The sequence below is a fragment of the Microchirus variegatus genome (assembly GCF_963457635.1).
Source record: "Microchirus variegatus genome assembly, chromosome: 10".
Lineage (NCBI taxonomy): Eukaryota > Metazoa > Chordata > Actinopteri > Pleuronectiformes > Soleidae > Microchirus > Microchirus variegatus.
The window spans coordinates 22,971,321-22,996,738 of record NC_139811.1 but is presented as its reverse complement, the minus strand read 5'-3'; the positions used below and the strand labels follow the sequence as shown (position 1 = coordinate 22,996,738).

General features: G+C 42.9%; 2 protein-coding genes across 2 annotated transcripts in view; one reads left to right on the top strand and one right to left on the bottom strand.

Annotated features, from left to right (window-relative positions):
• The window catches only part of plekhh3 (pleckstrin homology, MyTH4 and FERM domain containing H3), a 40,305-nt gene that overhangs the window by 5,427 nt on the left and 9,460 nt on the right, over positions 1 to 25,418 (top strand). The window contains exons 2-7 of the mRNA XM_083896115.1: positions 1,089 to 1,144; positions 12,270 to 12,364; positions 16,379 to 16,561; positions 17,775 to 17,932; positions 21,179 to 21,302; positions 22,081 to 22,378. Of these exons, the coding sequence (XP_083752241.1) occupies positions 1,089 to 1,144; positions 12,270 to 12,364; positions 16,379 to 16,561; positions 17,775 to 17,932; positions 21,179 to 21,302; positions 22,081 to 22,378 (914 nt within the window). The remainder of the gene's footprint in view (positions 1 to 1,088; positions 1,145 to 12,269; positions 12,365 to 16,378; positions 16,562 to 17,774; positions 17,933 to 21,178; positions 21,303 to 22,080; positions 22,379 to 25,418) is intronic.
• LOC310933011 (uncharacterized protein) lies at positions 8,865 to 9,485 on the bottom strand (the record flags this gene model as incomplete). Its single annotated transcript, XM_083896434.1, has 1 exon — positions 8,865 to 9,485. One exon carries the CDS (start codon positions 9,483 to 9,485, stop codon positions 8,865 to 8,867), a length of 621 nt encoding a protein of 206 aa, XP_083752560.1.

Genomic DNA, 25,418 nt, shown 5'->3' with positions numbered 1-25,418 from the left:
GTTGTTAGTTTTGAGCCATCTAAAAAGAAGCTGTGGACAGTTTTTACAGGACATGGGCTATACTTAGGCTAGTTTGCCCAGTAGTAAAGTGTGGTGTGTGAACTCTTAGGGGCCCGGAGCTGACCTGGATAGTGTTTCAGGTAGGCCAACACCCCCAAGCTCTGCCGTGGCAGCCGCAGGAGCTGGCTCAAGGCTGTGGCTCAAAAAGTCAGGCCATGGGACACACAGTGCTGCCTCGCACAGCAGGGAATCAGTCCAGATTGCCAACAGGCTCTGATGTCTGATGGGGTTTTTCAAAGTCAGGGAATCTAAGGACTGGAGTTTACGTAAAGGAAACATCGTCCACTATTCTGGTTATTAGAGGTCCTGGAATCAAAAGTTAATCGTTTCCCCCATGAAATTAGATTTTTCATGTCTAACTGTGGTAGTTTTACTGATAGATGGAAGCATGACTTTCCGTACAAGACTGATAGCCAAGAAGGAGGGAATATGATCTGATATGATTAGCTGGCTTGCAGACATGATCTAAGTTTTATGGCCCTCAGATAATCATCACATCTACATATTTTTTTAACAACCCCCCCCCAGAGGTTTCTGTGCCCTTCTTACTTCTTTTCTTCAATTTAACAGCCTTTTGCCATCAACTCGTGCCCCTATAAACATGGATTGAAAAGATGAAGGCAGCTGGTCCCGTTATGAGAGCAATTCCAAAGACGAAGTTTATTTTTAGGTCAACTACCCTTCTAAGAGAAGTGACTGATCGCAATAAAAGCATTTTGGGGTTTGCATGCAGCTACTGCACAAAAGATTCCTCTGTTCCCCACTCCTATATTAAATGAGCCTGTTTTGCATGCCATATTTCTCCCCACCAGTTCACCCCTTGCAAGTGAGAGCCAAGCATTACAGGAACAGAGCAGCTATGTGCTGAGACTGCCAGGAGTGGCTGCATGGTCTACTGTAATATGGCCACTGAAGGCAAACCATTGAGGGACCTCTACAACCTGTGGATGTGTTGTAAGGACAGACTAGTGTTTGTGTTGCATTATCATCCATTTACCCTCTTTTCTGTGTTCTTTTTTTGTTGACAGAGTCCAGCTGAGGTGACTGTTTCACAACCAACTCGCACAGCGAATGGAACAAATGGGTAAGGAAAGAGAAGAACTGCCCCCAAATGATTTTTTAGGAACTAGTAGTTCCTTTTTTCTATACTTCCTCTCAGTGCTGGGGGGGGGGGGGGGGGTTCTGTATATATCCACAGCCTTGCTTGTGTATAAGTACAGGCCTATCATGTCATTTTTCACTTCCCTCTGCAGTATATGTAATATCATATGGCTCTTCTCATGTGCCTAGCCATTAAGCATGTGCTAATTCGCATAGCTGCACTCTCACTCACATCAGTACCCATATTAAAGTCATGTTTATATTGACAAAAGTTCTAAAATGTCCATGTTGTGATTGTATTTTAATTGCTTGTGGTCATGGCATTGGCCCTTTTTGCTCTTTAACCTCTTGACATTTTCAGTTTTTCCATTCAAAGGTCAGATTTGGCTGTTGTTAAGGCCCGCACTGGCCAATATTGTCAATCTTCAACCTAGAAGTTTTCACCCAATTAGTGTTGTGACATTCTCCAGCTGACTCTATCCAGATTCTGCATCAACAAATCCAATTACTGTGGCAGTTTGACTGTACATTCAAATGCCCAGTTACAAGGGACCACTGTGGGACTCACATAATGAAATAGTCATGTGCTTTACAAGTGAATGCTAGTGACAGTGAGAAGGAGTGATTAATGGAGGGCTTTATCCAGACCATTAGTCCAGGACTGTGATCTCAGACAGTGATGCAGCCAGGCTCCTCTGTGGTATCTCTAGTATCATGCCCTTGACACTCAAAGTCAGTGAGTCACAAACCTCCTCTTGTAGGATGATCATACATGCATGAATAAAAGCATGTCTGCAGTAACTCTCAACAAGAGGGAGAGTTGCCCCAGGAAGAGGGCTGGTGAGAAGGGAAGGGAACATGGAGAAGGAAAGTGTGGAGGGTGACTGGGTGACTCAGACCTTACAGTACCTCAGCAGCACTCCCAAAAGAGGTGTGGCTCAGAAGTGAGTGTGTACGCGTGTGTCACTTTTACAATATAGTTGTGGTGCTTTTGAAGGGAGTGTGTTAAAGGCCTGGCTGTAATCATCATGCAGAGATTAGAGAGTGCAGCACTTGTTCATTACCTGGCCAGCGAGTAGAGACGCCCAGGATTTCAGACATTTGAGGGAAAAAAAGCCATGTCATGTTATTGTTATATGGTCATGTCACACCAATGTATCTTCAGTCTCATGTAGCAGGGCCAGGCAGCTCTTTACTAGTACACACTTTTTTATTGTATCAGTGATTTAAGCTTTCCAGAAGGAGGCATGTTGACACACTGTTGGAGAGTAGGGACTGATGTGGAGGTGCTGTAGTGGGCCCCTAATTCTCACAGGTGTCTGTTTGAAGGACATAATGCAGGCAGGCAGCATAAGGTCTCCCCCATCTCGTGTTGCTCTCAGCCTGCCTCCTTGCCGTGTTCACACTCAGATCTGTCTTACATCATCACTTTTTTAAAAAATCCCCCACTGTCCTCACTCTTAGCCAGGGCATAGCAGAGTGCAAACTAAACCAAAAGGAAAGTGGACACTTAAGGATGTCTCCATCTCTTCATCATTTGTTCCATCTGCTTTCGCATTAGTCCCTGCCCCGTTTTTTTTTTTTTTTTGATGGATTTGACTGTCAAAACTTGACATCTTTTGCTATGAGCTGCCAGGCAACTCTAAGTGAAAGAGACCAGTGTTTGATAAAGTGTTTCATGTGTGTGTGGATATACAGTCGTCTGCACGAGAGAGGGGGTGAATGCATTAAACATGTGAGTGTCTGCGTGCAAAGCTTAGAAGTGGGCCTCTGGTAATTGCCTGTCTGAGTGTCGGTCAGCCTGTCTGTCAACCGTCCAAACCATCACAAATTGATCCCATTTACAGCATCAGCAAATAAAGACACTTTTAATTAATGCCTTCTTCAAGTGTGAGTTCACTATCAAGGTGACTTCATTTGTACTTTTTAACAAAACTCTATATCATAAGATTTCTTTTCTGATCAGCACAAACTCTCCTCCAGTTACAAACTCAGACTTCCTGTCTCACAACCCCCCCCCCCTCCTCCTTTCTCAAAACATGATTTTTTTTTCCCTCTCCCCTCTGCCTAGTCCAGAGTTTCTTGGCAGTGGTCTTGAGTAAACAGCGTATTTTTAGCGGGGAGGTCATATAGGCCCAGTCTTAATCACCACATTCCCATTTTCCCACCAGCCCAGCTTCAGCCAGAGGCCCAGGCAGTCAGTCCTACACACTGTGGGGGAGGGGGTCGAGACTAGAAAGCTGGATTTCTACAAAGAGAAAGTGTGATTATTCAGTAAAGGCGTGTATTTTTTTGATTAAAGCTGTTTCACATGGGGTCAAATCAGTGTAACATGATTAATGCTCGTCTTTTGTTGGCAGTATATGAGGCAGCTGGTTTGAGTTCATTTGTACTATTGCCCTTTTGGGAACCATCTGTCTGTTTCATCTATCAGATTTAGAATTTCTGTGACGTGCTACAAAGCGCAAGGGTCATCTTAGCAAATGTGCATCTTCTTGTGGTCACAAGGACTTACTTTGTTTGCTGGGACTGGGACGTGTCTCCCACTGTTGCTCCGCTGTGGTCATCCAAGCCCAGGAGCAAGGACACAGCTTTTCTGACTGTAATTAGCATCTCTGTGTTCTGATTAGGACTGAAATCAATTACTCAACACCTCTGCAGCTACAACCACACATGGTCACAAACTAATCAACCCACTATGCTGCCCCTAACTTGGTGGATTTATGTGCGCCATATTGTCAGAGCTGCAGATAATATGCTCACCAGTTGTGATGACTGAATTTCAGTATTTAGTAATAGCCCACAATCCCTAAGATCTATCATTTCCCCAGCCAATGCTTCTTTAGCCAGTTTATCAGACATTTCATTTCCTGAGTGTCCAGGGACCCACAAAAAATATCATATTACAGCCCGTTCTCAACCCTGAATAGGCAACATAAGATTTCAACAACCAGGGGGGCTGTTGCACAAAAGTAGAATTAAGAAATCCAGGATATCTGAGAATGTGAGGCTTAACCTATGCTACTGAGTTCATCCTGGCTTAGTCTGTTGCACAAATGCAAAAACCAAGATGAGAAGGCCCGGCTTGGTCAAGCCAGGTGTAACTAATCCTGGTAAATGCACATTCACAGCTTTTTGAAGTCTGGAGTTGAACTACTCCTTACAACTCTTTAACACTTACAAAAATGTGTATACTTACTAGGCTAATATGAAATAAATATTGATCAGCCAATGCCAATACTTCATGTTTTGTTCCAGTGTTGAATTTTTTAGAAAATATCGAACACAGATGAGTTGGGGTGACAGGTAGTGATGAATGTGTGAGTACTGAAAAACTTTGTTTCTCATTATTTACACAGGTCTCTCACTTTTAGATAATTTCTAGATGACATTTGCGCACAAGCAACTGTACGTGATGTTAATATTTGCTGTAGTTTTATTATAGAATACACTGTGTGAAGTTATAAAGGGAAACATTTGTTTCTTTCTCACACCACATTTCTTCTTTTCTGACTTCCTTCTGTTTGGCAATTGCAAGGTAACTTACGTAGGAGATGATCTTTGCAGACATCGTTTCAACTTCCACAAACAAATACTTGTGATGTCACTTTTAGGAAATTTTCCAGCTCTTCTCTAAGAACAGACACGGACAAACTAGTATTTCTTTTTCAAAAATAAGTCCACGTCATCAGAGAACCTAACCTCCTGAGCAGGGGTTGATTTTTATTTTATTTTAACACATTAAAAGCTTTAGCAGCAAGCAGCGTGATTTTAAAATGATGCTCCTCCCCTGCAGTCGCTGACTTTAGTCCTCAGGGGGAGGGAGAGCGAGACAGAGAGTGGGGTGCTCTATGTTGATGTCCTCTTGCTCCTTTCTCTGCGCTGCTTAATCCCCATGTCAAATTGTTTCCTGCACCCCACCGTCACAGCCTCTGCTGGGGCTTCTGGGAATCTGGGGGGTGGTAGTGTGTGTCTGTGGGGGGAGGGGGTGGTGGTGGCTGGGCTGCTGGACAGCTGTGGAGAATCAGAGCTCTCATCCTCTCATCAACAGTGCTCAAACAGTTGCTCCAGACTACATTACATATGTCCTTTTCTTTATTTGTACGCCATGTTTTTTTTTGCAGCTGGAAAGACACGATCAATTGAAACATGCCAGCACAGATGTGACTTGAGCCATACACTAGTGTTAATCGCACCAAGGTTGAGAAAGGACAATTGTGGTCCTTCTCTTTGTCTCCCCCCCCCACTCTGAGTTCACTGAAGGCATGGTCAAACGTTTGCAAGAATGAAACCTTTGACCAATGAATGATATTTAAGATAAGATAGTCCTTTATTTGTACCGTAGTGGGAACATTTACATTGTCACAGGAGCAAAGATGGTAAAGATGAAGGTAAGTATTATAATTAATGATAAACATAAGAATAGAGGTCAATCAATATTGGTTCTATGGCTGAAGCTGATACTATCCCTTATAGTCTGTCTCTACAGCCTACATTTTATGTCTACACTGCAGTGCACTGACATATTTAAAATTAAATGAAACGGGTCCATCAAATGTATTTCTGATTCATTTTTGGATAAAAAGTAATATATATAATAATAATATTCCAATGAATTAATAATAAAAGATGCCGATTATGAAATATAAAGGCCACATTATACTTCTCCGACTGTGTATGCGTTATCCGACTGCGTCACCGCGGAGACGCCTCGAGCCTTCATACTTCTGCGTCATGGTGACGGACACGCGCTGCAATTTCCCGCTCGATCAGTAGGGGTCGCTGCGCAAGGTTGTTGTGCTTCAGGCTACAGTGAGCAATGGTGTCCGAGAGAGAAAGACTGTTGTTGTTGAAACAGTGGCCGTTTCTCACTTTTCTGTGTGACGGAACGCAGTTTTAAGATAATTTGAGGCGAGAAATTGGCCATTTAGAGTCTAAGCATGTGCCATGTGTGTTAAGATATGACATATTTATAGTTTGGCAGCGGCGTTATCGGCGGGGATCAGCTCCGCCTCTGTGGACGCTCGGTGTGCACTGTGAGCCGGCACAGAGCAGCTTCGCTCGGCCTGTCCTGAGGACCAATCGCAACTCTTGCCGTCTCCGTTGTCCCTTGACGGAGTGACGGACACTTAAAAAATATTTCGTGCAGTCGGAGACGACGCAGAGGCTCTCTGACAGGCTCTGCGTCGATGCAGAGGACTCTGCGTAACCTACGCAGAGCACTTTACGCAGAAGTATAAATTGGGCTTAAGTGACAAATATCATCACATTGATCACTGTGTGCTAGTCCTAGTTCTGTGTTTATGTTCAGTAACTACAGGAACTAGTATGCAACCAGGCAATGTGTATGTTATGTGGTTTGTGTGCCTATGGTCATCTATTTATACATCTTCTGCTATCGAGTTAGTTCTTTTTTTTTTTTTTTTTTTTTTGTGGCCATAATTTTTTTTATAATGTCTCAGATATGGGGTACTTCCATCAGGAGATGATAGTTTTACTTTTGTGTTGTGGTCTCCAGCCAGTCTCCTGTTTTTGGACATTTGCCTGGCTTTTTGAACACAATGCGCACATATTGACACTGCCAACAAGGCTACACTTAAATTGAAGGTCAGACTGGTTTGTGTTACTAAAGGTCAATGCTTGGGTTTGGACCTGTGCTTTTGTCCTTGTGTATTCCCATGTGCTCCCTCTGAAGTTAAAGATGAGGATTGTTCGAAAAGTGCCAGAAAAACATGAATTCTGACTGTGCTGACATTAAAAATTATAGTGAGCAAGATTCTTCCTTTGTTTTTGGTATTTTATGGCAGTTGGCGTCCACATCTATCTCCTAAACATGTCCCTGCAGACGTCCCTAATAGTCTACAATGCTGTGCTTCTGATTCTTTGATGTTTTACAGCAGTTGGCATCCATAATGTTGCATAACTGGCCACAAACTCATCAATTTCAGTGTTATTTATTTATTTCAGCCATGTCAAGTGATGCTACAGTACTTATCCGTCTTCTTCATCTTTGGTACTATTTTGTATTATTATGTTTGAGCAAGCACATTCTTAGCCGTATGTACCACATATTCACAGTGTCCTGTGGAGTTTAAAATTATGGCTGTGTGCAGCATCAGTTGCTTAAACTTGACCTATAAAGCTCCAGACGTCACATGACTCAGTTTATTTACATGGTGGCAGAAAAGGCATCTACAAAAGTAAAAAAACGATGCCAGTGCCAGTTTCAAGCTGTCACAATTCACTGCACATTTAAAATCCAAGGAGATGGAACAGTATATCACAGAACCTGACATACTGAATAATGTCTGACCCTTATAATGGCCCCCAGTACTTTCAGGAGTATGGAAACAGCCAGAGTGGACTTTGTTCCAGACCTGTGGTATTCCAACATCTTCAACTGCCTGATATGTTTTCCCTCAGAGAACACTTTAGACATCACAATAAAGGCAATGAATCAAACAAAAATATCAAAGCTAGTAAGTGTTGGATTCTGTACCTGATATGAAGTGATACCAGCGGAATTCATTGCCTGTGAATTCCCATCACTCCGTCTTCTGTTTCCACCACTACTGCCTCCAGGGGACTTAAGGGATCAGATAAAATGTTCTCACCTTTTGCTTTTCCCCAACTGTTTTGGTATCCTGTCCTAGGGCACAACAGCTATCGACTGCCTTCACTTTTTTATGAATACACCTGACAAGGAGATGAGTTGACCCAACATAATGTCCTGGTGTATAAGTCTATGAATTTGAACAGTGACTTTTTAACCTACCTAGATGGTTTAAAGAAAATACATTTTGTTTTTTAACTGGAAATATTTTATTTTTTTTAACAATTATTAACCACATTAATGGCTACAGCAACATGTAGGCAGTTGTTTGGCAGATGGCATCTGTAATGTTGCATTGCTGCCTGCTATCCCCTCCTTTTCCTTTGGTGTTTTACAGCATTACTGCATCCTCCTCTTTCCATTACCTTTCTCTTTCTTCTTTGTGCAAATAGTCCTAATGTCCTACTAATCGTTCAGGTTTGAACTATTGGTGCTTTTCCATTAAACACTTCTTGCACTACTCGGACTAGAACTATAAAATGGAGAAGCACGTATTATGTTCTTGGCCGTTTAAAGGTTGGAAGTAGGGCTCAACAATTAATTGGTTTAAAATTGTTGCATACTTCAGATTCTTGCATTAGAAAACAGAACAGCTAATATTTTGATGGCATCTCATTTGGTAAGAATCACATTTTAAATCTATTGAAGCTTGACTTCTAATTTCTGGCAGGCTGTACACAGAGATGTAATGCTACCGTCCAGTTAAAGTTCTTAATCCAAGCTTGACTTGTGAAAAATGATTGCAAATCAAATAAAAAAAATAGATTGTTCTTCTTTCGGCTTTCATACCACTACTAGGCAGTTGCTCGTGTCTGAGCAGTAGTTCCATATCAGGTCCTTTGGGCCTCAATTGTTGCTGTTCATGGGGTGACGATGTCTGATGTTGCTGTTCAAGCCCAGGGCAAAGCGGACGAGTCGGGGACACTTTGTGCAGGGCAGGGTGGGTGGAGAGCGAGGAAGGAGAAGCTGCTCTCTGCGTTGTCTCGTTGTTGAGACAGCAAATGTCCTTTGAAAGTTGTTAGGTAAGAAAGAGGTCATCGGATGTGTTGAACTAAAGGTTCATTGACATCGACACAGAAAATACAAAACATCATGTTTGGGGGGCTGATTCTGTTTGAGGGTCTGTCTGCTTCCTGGACTGCTGATGCTCGATGGGCAGATAAATTTTAAACTCTTGCGGGAGCTCCTCCTCAGGGTACATTTGGTCCGAAAAATAAACCCTCCTGATTCGACAGTTGGCGTTGATCTGCACACGCTGTGTCTCGACATATTGAGTGCCGTATGTTTTCCTGGTGAAGTCTGCCAGGTTAAACTGTATGTGGTTCCAGCCGTCGCTCAGGTTCAAGGGCATGGTGCAGTTGAATGGGTTCACTCTTGTCGTGCTCACATAAGTGCTTGCCCGAAAACGTCTGCGGAAATTTTTATCATCAATCACCTGGACTTCAAAGGTGAAGTACCGCTCGAGGTTTTTGATGACCATCACCATGAATGGCAGTCTGATGCCCAGTGACATCTGTGGGTCCGCAGGACACGTGATGTAGGTGGTACTGATGTTGACCCCCGCGATTTCCAACACAGATGAGTTAATGTCGGCGTCTGTGATTCTCTTAATATAGCCATTTTTCACCTGTGCTTCCCAAATCTGAAGAGGTTTACTGCCGACACTGTACAAGATCGACAGAAGTCCACTTTGGAAAGTGTTCTGGAACATCTTGAAAATGTTCTTGACCAGCCAGAAATGTGCTTGTTTGCCGTTTTATGGCACTTGATATTGCAGTAATGGCGCATTACTGCCTCCCTCTGAACCGTTTGAAATGACATCATGAATTTGCTATGAACATCAAAGGAAGCACTGTCACAATTTCTGTTCCCATGACAACTGTTTTTTTTTGATACAATTTGCATTGAAATGCTGGGTAGTTTTAATTTAATTTAGTTTTAATTGTACAGCATCACAATTTTTCATTTGAATCGAATCAAATTTTGTAGTGACAAATCACAACATACATTATCTCAAGGCACTTTATATAGTAAGTATTACCATGTTTTAAAATGGAATGACTGGCAATAAGATGTGGTTCCTCATCGCTAAGAGACACAGTAAAGTCGGATAGAGCGTATTCGTAGTGCACTGACGTGCATCTGTCTACATTTCATTTGTCATACATGACATTATCTTGGTCCAATTCTGCACATGGACTAATTACTGATGGAAATAATGATAAGGCTATGAGGTTAGAGGAGGAAAGCAGTAATGCAACATTATGAATGGCTGCTAGCCATTGGCTGTTACTTTTTGTGTTCCATGTCAGTGGACCCAAGTTTGTTAGGTGTTTTTTGCTTTGTTTTTCATGGCATAACAAAGACATCTGACATTTGAGCAATATGATGCAATTTATTTAGGAATTGTAGTGGAAAAAAGGGAAAGTTACTAGGACATTATAAATGCCCCCCAATAATACTTAAGTGAAAAAAGAGTATTATTACTTTGTTGCATTACGTCACTGACTGCCCGTCTGCATGCATGTCTCTGTTATGTAGCAGGGGTTATTAACAACCTCAAATATGAGACGTCCTCACATGGCCGCGTTTATTTTAATGCTTCTAAGTGTGCTCTGTTGATGTGCAGACTGACGGAGATCCCCATACTTCAATGCTATAGCAGGCAGGGAGCATTTGTGTAGTGGCACTGCAGCATGGGCAGGAGTAGAATTAACCCCTGAAACTTTTCTTGGGTGCTTCTTTCTGCAGTGGGACATTGTCAGCTCCCGGTAGGAGAATCTCTGAGGAATGTCTGCAGGTACAGCTTCTGAGTCTAGTTCTGCTCGAGATTCTGTATTAGGACAGTCTTGTTTTCTCCACTGTCACCCAGTGACCCAAATAACATTTTAATGGAACATAATTTAATTTAATTAGAATGAGGTTATATGCACATGCAGAAAAACTGACCCTCCATATAGACTCACTGGCTACTTAATCAGGAACATCTGCACGAGTGCTTGTTAACGTTTATCAGCCACATAGATGCTCAAGAGCAATAATCCATGTAGGCATGGTTAAGAAGACCTGCTGAGGTTCAAACGGAGCATCAGAATGGGGAAGCGAAATCATTTAAGTGACTTTGAATTGTTGTTATTGCCCGATGGGCTTGATCAACAACCAAATCTTTGATTGATTGCCTTGTTTATGCCAGAAGTCAGAGGTGAATAGCCAGGTGACTGCTTCAGAAGGCCATTTTTGAATGCTAACATGTCAAACCTTGAGGCAGATGGGCTACATCAGCAGAAAACACCGGGTGTCTCTTCTGCCACTTTATTGGGTGGCATGTGTACCTAACAAAGTGACCAATGACTATATGATGCCATCAAACATTGGATTAAATCCGAGAATCCAAACCAGGATTCATAGGTTAGGTTTAATAAAGGTGCTGTTTTCGAAACCTTGTCACATGGGTGACTTGATAGGCTGTGGTGTTAGTCAGGATCAGGTCAGAGCACTCAAAAGGGAAGTGGAAAGATAAGACAACACTGATAAGGTTATATTCAGACTTATTGATTATTGCTCTCTTCCGTGAGGAGGATCCTTCCAGGAATTATCAGCTCAGTAATGACACGAATCAGCTGGTGTGGAGAGAAAAGGTGCCGAATATCCCTTTCGGGGGGGGTCGATTCATTTCCTGAGCTGTGATCCCAGGAAGAGGAGGACAGGAAGGAGAGGTTTTGTCGCTTGTACTTAACAAACATGCCAGTTAGACCCAGGAAATGCAGAAAGTAAATGAGTAATTGGGTGAATAAACTGGGGAGATAAAACCTCTGAACAATCTTACAGACTGGAAATGGACCTTGGCCTGAGATAACAAAGTCTGAATTCGATCACAGCAGCACCAGATGCCGAGGATTCACTGCAGCTGGAAGTAGCTACAGATGTTGTCGCGAGGCATTAACAAAGCAAAGGAAAGGACAGTGGTTCAGTACATTAACAGATGTTTTTGATGTCTATGGTTGTAGCTATCCAAGGCTGTGACCCCTTGAACCCCCCACCTTCCTCTGACAGGCGTGAGCTGGTTGACGGGGAATCAAGCCGGCGTCGCTCTGTCACATTTATTTTCAGTTGCCCACTCAGCTCGCCGACCACAGTGATAAAGGAGACGGGAGCTGTCCACAGTGGCGTGGTATGCATCAGTGCGTGCTGGTGCTCTTGCGTGCTGCTAGGGAGGGAAAGTGGGATAATGCTGGAGGACAGATATTTGTGGCACTTCTTCTAATCCACCCCCCCCTTGCGTGACCCCCACCTAAGAGTATCAGAGAGACTTGCTGTTGACACAGAGTCACATTTGAGAGTGGTGGTCACTGGGTGGGTGTGTTGGGGTTATTTTGCAGCCAACTGCGTGTCTCCGTGCCAATTAGCCATCCAATGGGGTAGCAGCATACAAGAGAAGACTTGAGGTGAGAGGGAAACAGAGTTATTTACACTCTCTTTCTGCTCTTCCACACAGGCACACTGTGTCAGAGGGACATGAAGAGATGAAGACCCTGATCTTTGACAAGAATAAAATGGGCTTGGAGGAGGAACCTGAGGTGCTGGTCAAAGGTGAGTCTTATTTACAAAATAAACATAACACCTTTTTGTTACACTGTTTGGCTTTGGATTGATCAGCTGATGAGGCTAGTCATATGGCTGAAACTATAAATCAGACCTTTGATCAGTACAAGTACAGCTTTGATAAAAAATATTATCTGATTACCAGTTCAAATGAAATGCCTTTTGTGTGTTGTACTATGTTTATGATCTATTATTATATTACTTTTATAATCGATAATAAAAGATACATTTTTAATGATATAATTGTAGCCCCACATTGTCCCTCACTTAATAATAAATAGGTTCATGGCACGGCCAGGCTAGGGCTGGTCATTTCATTAAGTACAATAACTGTCTTCTAATAAGTACTGTCGCAGCTCCATGCTGTGCTGTCGCCCTGTAGCCAACCTCACTTTGACCACATGTGGCCCACAGCTGCTCCCACTCTCCCGCCTCTCTCTGTGTGTTCAAGTAAGGACAGCTCCTGGCATCAAAAGCCCCCATCTTGTGTGTCTGATGCTTTTGAGGAATGATCTCATAGGATATTTCTGTGTTTTTCTTCTCTTTTTTTCTCTCTCTGTTCTTGTCCTGCTACTGAAGGGGAGCAGTAAAATGCCAGCATTTGGATAAGTTACATGCCGTTTGGAAAGGGGCAGTGATATTGCCTAATTCTGACAGCAGTTACTATGCGGCTTTAGCTTAGTGATGCAGCCCGTTTCCCCTCCAAAACAGTGGACAGCTACTTTCCTTGGGCCATTGATTGCATTGTCCCCTGGAATTCTAGCTTGTGCTCTATGCTCATCCTTTAACAACTACATCACACTATAGCAGTATGTTCTGTTTGAGTTGAATAAAGGTATGTTTTCAAGAACCCCTCCATTTGGCTCTTTCCCTTTTGTTCAGTAGGTTTTTCTTTGTTATTTTTTTCATCAGGACATCCTGAGGCTACAGGATCCAAATATAGGGCATCAACATTCAGCAGAGGGCGAGTGGACAGTTGAATGCATTGGAGACAGAAAGATGCAGATACTGGTTTATTGACAAACCTTTGTTGATTGATGGATAAAATGAACTGCAACTCACAGCTTTTCATGCTCCAATAAACCACAATTCAGTCTGTCAAAGTGTAGTGGTGTGCTGCTTGTATGTGTAGTTATGATACAGAAGACAGAAGAAGTTGACGTTACAGCTAACTGCTAAGCTAATAGAGTACGCAGATTTGTTCATTATTTTGCAAACTATGGTGAGGAACCAGAAATACTTCAAACTTGTGTCCTTCAGTTTCATAGCAAAAACAACATTAGAGTCTTAATTTTGGGCCAGGGGTGCATTTGAAGTGGATATAAGGCCATATTGCACTCTCACAGCATCCTGAGGAGGACATTGTGGTAATAACTTCACACAGTCTGATGTGCTTCTACCCTGTATTTTAAATTCAAATGGAATGGGGTTTGAAGGTTTCAATTAAAACTTTGCCACGTTTTAATGGATATCCCAATTTCAGTTGAGAAGTGACATCCTTATTCTACTGTGTCTGGTTTCTTTGTTAATTCCCAAAATATGAATTTGTCAAAGATCCAGCTGACAACAGCCAACAGCCTAAACAGGTTTCTTGTAAAATGTCAGCATGCAAAGGCCTGCAGAGCAAACACATTTTAGAGCTGAAATAAATATGTGTTTTGTTTTGTGTGGCCTTGTTTCAGCACTATTTGTTTAAAAATCCATGGTTCAAATATTCCCCTGACTCGGAAAGTGACGGGAGGTTTGCAGTAAAAAGACATGGATAGATTGTCTTCTCAGTCTGGGGGCAGGGTGTGGGTGGGGTCAGGGGTCACAAATGAAACAAATTAAGGGCGAGCCATAGCCCCCAGGGGAGGCATTAGCCCACCACAGAGATGTGATCCAGATGGGGGACCAGGGTAGGGGTACACACTGGGGCCCTGCTGCTGTGTGTTCAGTCTCATCACCCCTTTTTAAAGTTCCAAAAAAGAGCAACATCTGCGGGACGTCTCCTCTCTGTGAGAGTGGCATCTAGGTGGCAGACCTGCTTTTCTCACCCAACATGCTCAACACCCAGGCTTTTATTTATCCCTTTCACATTGGATTGTGATGGTGCCCCCCTCTGATGTGGTGTTACCTCCATGGTTTTTACATTGGGCTATTTCGGATGGGTTCGTGGTGAGTTCAAACCTGGCACTTCTATCACATATCGTATTGAAGTGTTCTCAAACAGGAAGCATAGCCTGTGAGACTGGGCCTTCGTGCCTTCCTCTTTCTTTATTTTTATTTCAGAGCAGTAGCGGGGGAGTGGAGGACTTTGCGCTCTGTTGAAAGCCACTTTTTAAGGCAAGAGGGAAAAAAAAAACTGGTCGCACAGGTGGACAGGTGGTGCACAGATTGCTAACCACAGAGGAAGTTGTGATGCTGGTGTGGCGTCATTGGCGCTTTCACATGGTCGGAAGTTGAAGGTTCATTGCCTAATTGTTCCTTTTAAAACCACTCTGAAGTATGCATGCACCAACCATATGGACTCGTATACACAGCCACCTACGCTGCACTGTATAGCAGTTGCACCTCCCAGGTAGTCCTGCTTTGACTTTGACCAGGTGGTAGGACCAAGTGCCAGTCTCTTCAGCAGCCCTCTGGATGACCGCTGAACCCCTACCAGTCATACTCTGCCCTACTCTGTCGGTTTCTCTCTGGGCAGCATCTGGACAGAGCTCTGCCAGACTCGATTATTTATCTACCCCAAGATTAAATATTTATTAGGAACAATTTGCACACATAGTTTAAGGAGGAGAGGAGGTTCACTGTTGTTTGGGAACAGTAGATCTGGGCTCAAGCAGTCTTTCCAAACCCTTAGGACTTTGGGAACACAACAGCCTGACATTGTAGAGCCAGGCCTGGCAAGATCAGCGGGCATGTCTTAACCGCTGGCTGAAGGCATGACTGCTTCACTCGCTTTGTCTTGAACTGTCACACAGTCCCAGTACCTCTCTTTCTCTTTCTCTCTCCCTCCTTTTCTCACTCTGTCAGCCCCTAAAGTGGTAATTATGTTGGCTGCATGCAGCTTTTAAAGCCTATGCCATTAACTGGCTGTATTTTTATCCCCTACTATTTACCCCAACAAGGCAGTCACATACAGTCTGCTACAAACTTTATAGATAATTACATGCCTCTGCATTTATTCTTAGTGAAGACATGGTGTGGCAGCACTGGTTTAGCAGCTCCACGACTAGCCCACCTACCATCCAGACCCTTTGAAGGGAAATTACTGTTTTGGTATGTAGTTATTGTGCACTTGAGGCTTTGTCCGTTTGCAAAAATGAAAGGAGTGGCAGAAAGTATCAACGTGATTGACGACTGCTATCAAAATTCTCCAAGCAGGGGAAAATACAAGCTATAAATCCATATACTTTGGACTATATTTCATGTGTTAATTGTTATCTTGACTGAAATAAAGTTGTAGCATATGTATTTTCATGGAAAAAAAGTTTTGTTTCGGAAACTAAAACCATAGTCTAGACATGAGTATCAAAAAATGTCTAAGAACCTAGCCTTAATGAAGAATGGAGTTTGCGCTCTTTTGTTTGCTGTGATAAATCTTGATAAATCTGCAGATTCATATTTTTTTTTTAACTTTTACTACTTTTTAACAACTACTCTTTAACAAGTGATGTTTACCATTGATTTAATAGTTTTATTTGAGTTCTGTCTTGACTGTGACACCATTTATTTAAAACAAAAAAAAACTAGAAAAATCTCTGCATTGACAATAAGAAAGGATGAATAGACGACTGTGTCTGTAATTTAAGAATAAATTCATAGATTAGATTCATTTTTAATTGACTAGTTACATCCCTAGAAAACAGTAACACAATTTACAACACTGTGTCTTCTGTCCCATCTACCAGTCAAGTAATGATTTAATGAAATTATCATGGAAGCCCTTCTCTGGGTTATTTAATTTTAAGCTTTAGCAGTCACATGATGCATGTTTTGTGTATGTGTGATTTTTGAAAGGTTGGCTGTTGCGCGAGGTGCGGGGAAACTGGATTAAGCAGCGGCGATACTGGTTTGTGCTGAGCCAGGACTCGCTGGATTATTACAGTGGACCAGAGAAAGGAGCCCGCAGACTCGGCACACTGGTCCTCACCAACCTCTGCTCTGTCATCTGGCCCGACAAGCAGACGTACAAGGAAACAGGTGAGCAATACACAAATGTAGATAACGAAACACAGACGGGGTCATGCGTGCCTGAGTCATGCCCGCTTAAACTTCCCTATAAACTCTGTAGAATCCATTTGCATGTGTTATTTCCCAGTGTGGTGAGGAGACATTTTGAAAAATTCCTCAGAGGTTGTTTTGGCTTTTTTTGTCTGTGACGTATTATGGTCCATTTCCCCTCCTAGTCATTCTGAGTAAGATTGGGAAGCCCCTGCTGGGTTTCATCCAAAGCTTGGTTCAAGGTTGGTCTTGAAACCTCATATTTGAGGAATCAGCGTGGGCATCCCCGCTTCCATTTCTCGGATAAAAGAAACAAAAGTCTATGACTTGGAAGAGAAGTGTGTTCATTGAATGGGAGGGAACACAGGAATGACTTGTCCGTTTCCTCCCCAAGTTAATGTTTAGCTCAAACACACCGTTTACTGTCTGTCTGCCTGCCTGTCCGTCAATGGAGGGGTTTATGTCCTGCTGACTTCACCAAACCACTTAAACTCTCCGAACCATTGTACAAATCCAAACATAGTTCTTACTAACTTATTATACCGTGGGACTTTTCTGGACAGAGGTGTGCTTTTCAACTGTGGCTTTGCCACGCACTTCATTGGTTGTTCCACGACTAAATAACTTTGTGTTTCCTTCTAAACCACTTCCTCTTAATAGTTCTGTCTGTGGCATCACTGACCCTTCACATGAGTGCACCAAACGGGTTCAAAATCAGCATTGACAGTAACACCATCTCATGGCATGATTGTATGTCCCCTGAAAAACCTAAACAAAGAAGGATGTGGTGTCAAGTGACTTAGCAGTATAGTCTGCTGACAGCCACGATTTTTCAGGCTGCTCTGGGTACTCTAATACTTCCTCTGCACAAGGAGGAAGCACTGCTTACACACTTATTGCAGCATGTCACGAGAGAAGAGAGGGGTTCAACACTTGTGCTCCCTCATTATGTGCAATAATTGTTCTTGTTTTGTTTTGGCGTGGCCTGAGGTTGCTCTCAACGTGACCTTTGATCCCTTGTGAAACCATGAGAAGAAGTCAGGAGGAAGGAGTCATGCCAGATATGCAGGCTTCCCCTTCCAGTGAACTTGTCATAGGCCTCTTCCCCATTTACTTAAATTACATTTAGATGCATCTTGAATTACGATTACCAGTCACGTAAACTGCCATTGTTTTTGTGTGTGTGTTTCAGGCTACTGGAGCATCACAGTGTACGGGCGGAAGCACTGCTACAGGCTATACACCAAGCACTTCAACGAAGCTGTGCACTGGGCGTGTGCCATCCAGAAGATCATCGATACCAAAGCACCAGTGGAAACGCCAACACAGCTCCTGATCCGAGATATCGAGGTAGACCACACGATGTACTTTGCCAACATACTGTACATATACACGCTGTTGCTGCCAGAGTAGCAGTAAGGGTGTCACTATACACATGCTCAACCTTTGTGTACTTCCTCACACTGACAAGTGAGTGTCGGTTGTATATACTGAACTTGGACGTAGTTTTAAGGCACAAGTTTGAACTTGAATCAGAATTTCAAATAAAAAGCTAATGCTGGACACTATTCATCTTCAAAAATAAGAGAAGGGACCATTACCATACACTCAAATGCAACTTTATTAGGTACATCTGTTCAACTGCTTGTCAAAGCAATTATCTAATCAGACAATGGCATGGCAGCAAGTCAATGAATGTAGGTGGGTTTACATTGTCAAGACACCTAATAAAGGGCTTGCTGAATGTACTTTCAAGTACCCCTAAATGTTGTGGTTACGATGGTGGGGTGAGTTCCAGGTCACATACAATGAAGGACATATTAAAGACAGCAAAGTTTAGTTTGAAGAACAAGCCTCTTTTGAAATTCACACTTTGTTAAAGAGCTACACTGTGTGTACACAGTGTAACATATGTAAATTTGCACATGGAGTATCCAAATTAACACACAGCAACTGTCATAGGGCTATATAATATTTACTCCTCTGCTTTGTTTTTGTTACCATGGAAACCATGCAACCACATTGAGCCAGGAGTCCAAAGTTTCCTGCACTTGACTTTCTCTGTAGAATGACCTCATCTTAATCCATCAAATGACAGATCTGTAGAAAGCACTCAGAGAGTGCAAACCTACACCAAGGTTGCTCCGTTTCCCCACTGTATCAGTACACTGTCCCATTTGACAAGCTTAACAATCGTTTTGAAAACAAACTGGATCTGGAGCACCACCAAAGTCTGATAATTTCCTCCTTATCCCATAAACTACATCCCCATAAAATTTCCTCTATATGTGTCCTTTACTTTTTGAGCGATGCTGCTCACAGGCAGACACATGTAGTGGAAAACATAGCCTACGTGGCCGAGGTAATGATAGCGATAGGTGAAGAACAGATACCACAAGATAACCGTATGACAAGTCATTCGTTGCGCTGGAGTTTTTAACTTCCTCCTTTACCTCCTCACACGGAGGGAGTGTTTTTATAAGTGACAGTCATATTTTTAGACCAGGGGTTGCTGGAGAACACGGCGTGCTGGAATCTCATTGAGCAGACGGATGACTTGTCTTGCATCAGTCTGTCCCTGGGGTGAAGAGAGGGGCAGCTAAGCAGTCTTGTGCCCAGCCTTCTGTCTCCATAATCTCCCAATAAGATTCTCTAATCACAAAAAAAATGGTTAATCTGCTCGCCTCCGTCTGTCTGTATGCATCGCAAAGAGGGGGAACTTGTTTTTAAAGTGCTCCTTATTTGTTGTTTCAGCATTTTCCCTCATTCTTTCACATTCCCTCCCAGCCTGTCACTTTTTCTCTCTCACTCTGATCTTCACACACAGAGGAACACCCTATCAAGGCGAGGTGTTGTCCCTCAGTAGTGTGAGATTAGAACTGCTGCTGCAGAAATCAAAGAGGGGAAAAACAGAGGAGTCTTTGTGCGAACAGAACTGCACGCTTTTCTTTAAAGTACAGATTCATGTTCCAGCCGCAGACACAAGGGAGAGAATGGGACGGCAGTTTTAGCCTTGAACTTGCAGCAAAAGGCCATGTGTGAAAGAGAGAAAGACATGGAGAGAAAAGCTGAAAAGCAGATGAGCAGGGCATAAGAGTTAAAGTCAGAGTGCAGCGACGTAAGTTGTGAGTTTGGATCATCAAACCAAGTTTGATGTCTGTTGTGAATTTTCACTAATTTTCACACAAACATCCTGGTTCAACTTTCATTCACTGCATTTACAGTAGTTGTTCTGCACTCGGGGATGGTCACATTTCAGGTGCTCTCCGTTTTAGTTTGACCTCCAAATAAAGCACTTGGATAATCTAGCTCAACTACTGGCTCATGGTTTATGACCATTGGCCTTGTTGCATCATTTGAGCTGGCTTCAAATGATAGTGTTAGTATGTCACACAATGTGAGCTCAATTCATCCGGACTTCAAATTCAAATTGGAATAAAGGTATCTATGAAAACATGCATAGCCCAGTTGCTCTGTTTAAGAACAACCTTTTCTGACTCTGGCTCTCTTAAACATGGAGTTTAAGAGACAACAATAACAATAACTATTGTTATTGTGTTCATGTCAAAAAGTATCTTTGAAAAAGCTCTATCACACCTTTCAGTCACATCATTCCAATCCAAAACAAAGTAGGTGGTGACCTTAAACGTTTAGAAATGTGTATGTTAATGTTTATATTTTATTTTCTTTGCCTTATTTTCAATAATAAGAAAATAAATTGTGAAAAAGTATGCAACGTAATTACACCCTTGTGTTTCGCTCATACAAAGCTTGGCTCTTAAGTTAGCAGGTGCTGTAGCTCTGTCTCCTCTGTACAGACATGACAACAGTGTCAATCTCCTCTTGCAGCATTTGGCAAGAGAGAGAGAATATGCTTGTTTCCTAAAGTGTAGAACTTTCTGGGAAAGACCAAAGGGAATGAGAGAGAATGAGAATGTCTGGGAGGGGACGGCGGTCTATCCATGAACATATACAGTTTTTGAATTTCCTCCTGGTTCTGTTGCTGCGTCCTGCTGGACGTGGCCCGCAGAATCTCATTCCCACAGTTCAAACAGACAAACCTGTCACCAGTGTGTACCAAACACTTCAGAGGAATGTGTCAACTTTGCCCCACTAAAGATGGGGAGGGTGGGCTTGTCTTGTAGCCAGAGTGAATGGGTTGCTGGATTGAGGTGGTGGTGGTGGTGGTGGGGGGGGGGGGGGGGGGGGTAGTGGCAATGTTACTAATGAGCAACAGGTGCTGGAAGCCATCTGTACGACTGGAAGGCATCTATCCACATCGGCAGTGAAAGACACACACACACATGAAACCCATTGACACAGGCGGATAAAATATAACGTGTCAGTCATGCTCGTGTGCTTTGCTGGGTCATCACTTGACCTTCTTGCTGCTTTGAAAGTTGCCAGAGCCGCATTGTGAGTGACCCCGGTGAGATCGACCCTGCTCAACCCCTGACAGACAAACTGCACACTCAATCACCCGCTTGCTGACTCGCCGTCAGGTCGAAGCACAGGCTCACCGAAGACGTATAAAAGTTTGTTCTTTACTGTGTCGGATGATGTTAACTTCACAATTGGTTCCCTTGTGTGCTGCAGGAGAACAAGTTCAACCCTGAGGTGGTGGAGCACATCTACCAGCACAATCCCATCTTGAAGTATACCCAGGGCCCCCTGTACGCACCGCTGCTTCCCTTCCCCTATGGCAGCCTGGAGCACACGTGTAAGTGGTTAACATCTACATGCCGTACATTAGCATATAAGTTGTGTGTGTAACTATTTACACAGCATTTTTAGGACATTCTGATTGGTCCATTGTAAGTCAGTCATGTTTAATTAGCAGGGCTGATGAGCAGTGATTTAGGATTAAGTGCAATTCATATTTTGACATGTTAAAAATGTTAATTTAAGATATCTACAAAACAATTTAAGTCGCATAAGTACAAAGAAATACAGATACCTTAATTATTTGTACTTCCTACATGATGTACACCTTTTTCCCATTTGACGAAGAACTGTTGCAAGTATCTAGAACTGAATTTCCATATGAAACAATTATGACTTTCACATATCAACAGCTATTTGACATTATTTCTGAAGTGTTTCACAATCAACAAATACATTTAGATTTTTATAAAAACGACTCCATGCTGAGATTCTAAAAAGATAAAACAAGTGCACATTTTGACTTGGGTACAATATGCAGCCACTTTATGCAACCGCAGGAATATGGGAAAATAAGCTGTGTAATATGTGATTACTGTGCAGTTTTAAATTGCTGAGGTATAGAATTAAGCACAATGCAGTGCAGGTCACTTATAATACAAGCATGCTCGGCTTGGCTGCTTCATTACAACAAGTGATTCTTGTTGTTTCGCCGGCCTGTGCTACAATTAAGTGATTATAACATGACAAAATGGAAACATCAGTATATCCTGAGGTAAAAAAAAAACCCATTCTAGTAGAAAGAAGTAAAAGCAGTATTGCTCTGCTCTCTCCAGACCACAGTGGGAAAGGCTATGGTTCAGTGCGCGAGGAGGCAGTGAAGCTCTTCAACTGCCTGCAGCAGCTGGAATCGGCACAGGAGCCGATTCCCATTATCCAGGGCGTGCTGCAGACCTGCCTGGACCTGCGGCCCCTCCGTGACGAGGTCTACTGCCAGCTGGTGAAGCAAACGAGCTACACGCCTGCCCCATACACTGCCGCTCACCTCCGCTACTGGCAGCTACTCACCTGCATGAGCTGCACCTTCCTGCCTGGGCCCACTGTGCTCAAGTACCTGCGATTCCACCTCAAGAGGTGAGATCCAACTGAGTTTGTTAATGTTAATGTTCAAAAGTACCGATGAGGATCGAGTATGAACCAGGTGAAAAGTTCACTATGAGGAGAGGTGGTGATCATTTTGGAAAATTGGAATCAAAACTTCCTCAGGAGTCTGACCCCTTAAGCTTACGTGGAACGTGGTATTTTTGTAATAGAAGTAAATGTAGCATTCAGGTTGGGTTTAGCATAAATTAATCCTGTTGACTCAAGAAAGCCGTCATCTCCGACCTGTAATTGCAAATGGAAAATGTGGATTTTTCCTTATTTATACAGGCTCCAATGTGTCTAACTGGGAAATATGACTTGAGGGAGACAAATGGAAAACAGCACAGTAAATTCATCCATGTTGACAGTTTTAGGTACTCAAAACCACAGTTGTCAGTTAACGGTAATGTTGTGGTATTATTTTATATTGATGAAAATTATATCAGAGGAGCAATAGCTAAAACAAGTCAAATTTCAAGTTATTCCAGAGTCATAAACTGCTCTCAGACATGCACTGAAGTCCGGAAATCTTCTGAACAGCTCTGTAGTCAAATGTTTGTTAACTATCGGAGTGAGCCTGTGTGAGAACACGGCAGGAAAAGCTCCATATAATTCACAGCAGGCGAGTGAGTGGGTTTCCTGCCTTCTGCATTGCTCAAGCCAGCTGCCAACCCTCGCCTAGATGTTCCTGTCATTCTCTTGCTGTTGGGAACAACTTTCAAACACTTAGGCACTTTCGAATCAAATTTACAGTTTGAAACAATCCCGAGTAGCATCATAGTAGCGGCATTTCATATCCGATTGTTTTGTTTTCTTTGGAAATTCGAAAAATGTAATGCACACATGCTGGAAACGTTTCATATCCTCAACCTTGCTTTAGGATATCGTCGTTAAGGGATCAATCAATAGCAATTTCTATTAATCATCACCTGAAAATGATCTTCTCCTCCAAGGAATCTTGGTTTCATTTAGTTGCAGTAAGGAACTTAACCCATAGACTTTAATGTTTGATTGGTAATACTCCATCAATGAGGCTGAGTTTGCCAACCAAATTGCATTCACAACACCTGTCTGAAAAATCTCAATTAAATATTTTCCCCCATTTGTTCAGCTCTAGTCCTGACTCAACAGTTTCAGACTTTTTCCACAGTTCATGTCTGAAAGCAGCTTCAGGGAAATCAGAGCATGAGTCTGACTGGGGGGTGTAGGTTGAATGCTGCAGTCGCAGGGTCTAGACTAGTGACTAAAAAGTAGGCGTCAGGATCCCGAACCACCAGTTTAGATACAGTAGTGTGATATGTCTTGATTTTGTTAGCCTGTTTCGTCAGAGAGAACCCACGTTTAAGGGCTGAATTTGCAGGTCTGAATTAGCCGTGTCTGCCATTCGTGCCGAGGTTATTAGCAGTGCTAATCTCCTGCTGCAGACTCTCTGTCCGGTGCCGTGTCATCAAAGCGCAACAGTGTTCTATCTCTATTTCTGCACTGGGACACGAGCCTTCAGCTAATGGAAGAGTTGCATGCAATAGCGATTCATAATAACACTGTGGAACTCGCTGCCTGTGTTGTGATACGTCTTGTCGCCACTCTCACGCACACTCTCTCTCGATGTGTGGATCAATGCTGAGGCTGCAGCTGGGCAGAGCTAAGACTGGAGCTGCTGGGCAAGAGGCCCAGAAACCCTCCTCCACTCCCCCAGTGCCCTGAGAAACCCCCAGGGAATGTCTGCTGTCAGAGCGAATAGGCCAGAAGAAAGAAAGCAGAGGAGGCGGAGGAAGAGGAGAAGGGGGCAAGAGAGGAGGAAAGAGCAGAGAGGGCCGAAGAGAGGAGCGTATAGGAAGGATTACACAGACTCAGTGGAACATTCCTAATTATGTTTTAGCAGGACAAATCCCACCCTGTGGCCATTTAGTTATTAGGGAGGGAGACATCGGAGGGAATGAGAGGGCCTCTCTCTGTCTCCGAGAATATTTGAGGCCCTCGTGTTTTCCTCCCTCCATCCACTGTTTTGTATATCTTGGGACGAATATCATGATATAATTGTTTCCTTCCTATTTTCCCCTCGATGTTTATGCAGGGCTGAGCTCGTGACTTCCACTGTGGTGGATTTAACACCTTTCATAACTGTGCAGAGTGTGACTGACTTCAGCCCTGTTTCCACCACGCAGTACAGTTTGGTACTTAAAGCTGCAGTTTGTAATATTTGGTGATTTTTTTTTTTGTAGTTTTTAGTATACTTGCTCCACTTCTCTTGGTCTTCATGGACAGAAACGAACAGGCTCTGCCAGGCAGCACTAACTGTGTGTACACAGCAGTGCTGCATGGATGGAGGGTTTTTCCTGTCGAACTACTTATGGACTGTTTTTTTAGCAGTAAAACTAACTTCTGAAACTTTGCGTGTCATCTTTGTGTTTTTAGTCATATTCCAACCTGTTTGCAGCCAGCTGTCTCGCTATGGTAGTGCTTACATTGCTGGTGCCTCCGTCTGTCTTTACATTAAACAAATATCTTCCTGTGTGCACCACGGGAACATCAGTTTTGTATCATATCAGCTTTTTATCCACACGGAACTGGCATTTGAGAGCCTTAAAACACTATTTTTGGAAAATGGTTCGGAGAATGAAAAAAAACATCACCCTTTCATTTTCATGTATAGAACCAATATCCAACTTTGTCATAGCACCACCTCTCTTGTTCTTGCTCTCGCTGTCGCCATCTTAGTTATCTTCTTCTTGCGTCTTGACATTTGTTCGCGGGGCACAAGCTTTAAGCACAGGCTCTGCGTCTTCTCCGTTTTTGGCGGCGTCACAACTCCACATACAGGTGTGTTGGCATAATATGCTGCAGCGTCGGGGATGGAAAAGAATAGATCGTATAGGGGAACGTTTCCTTGTGGATTAGGCCTGAACACACTTTGCTTTGTATTGTGTGAATATAATTTGCCAAAAATTTTAATGGAACTTAACATATTTGTTTATATTTAAAAGCCACACACTACAAATAACATTTATTTACATTTCATTAGTCAAAATTG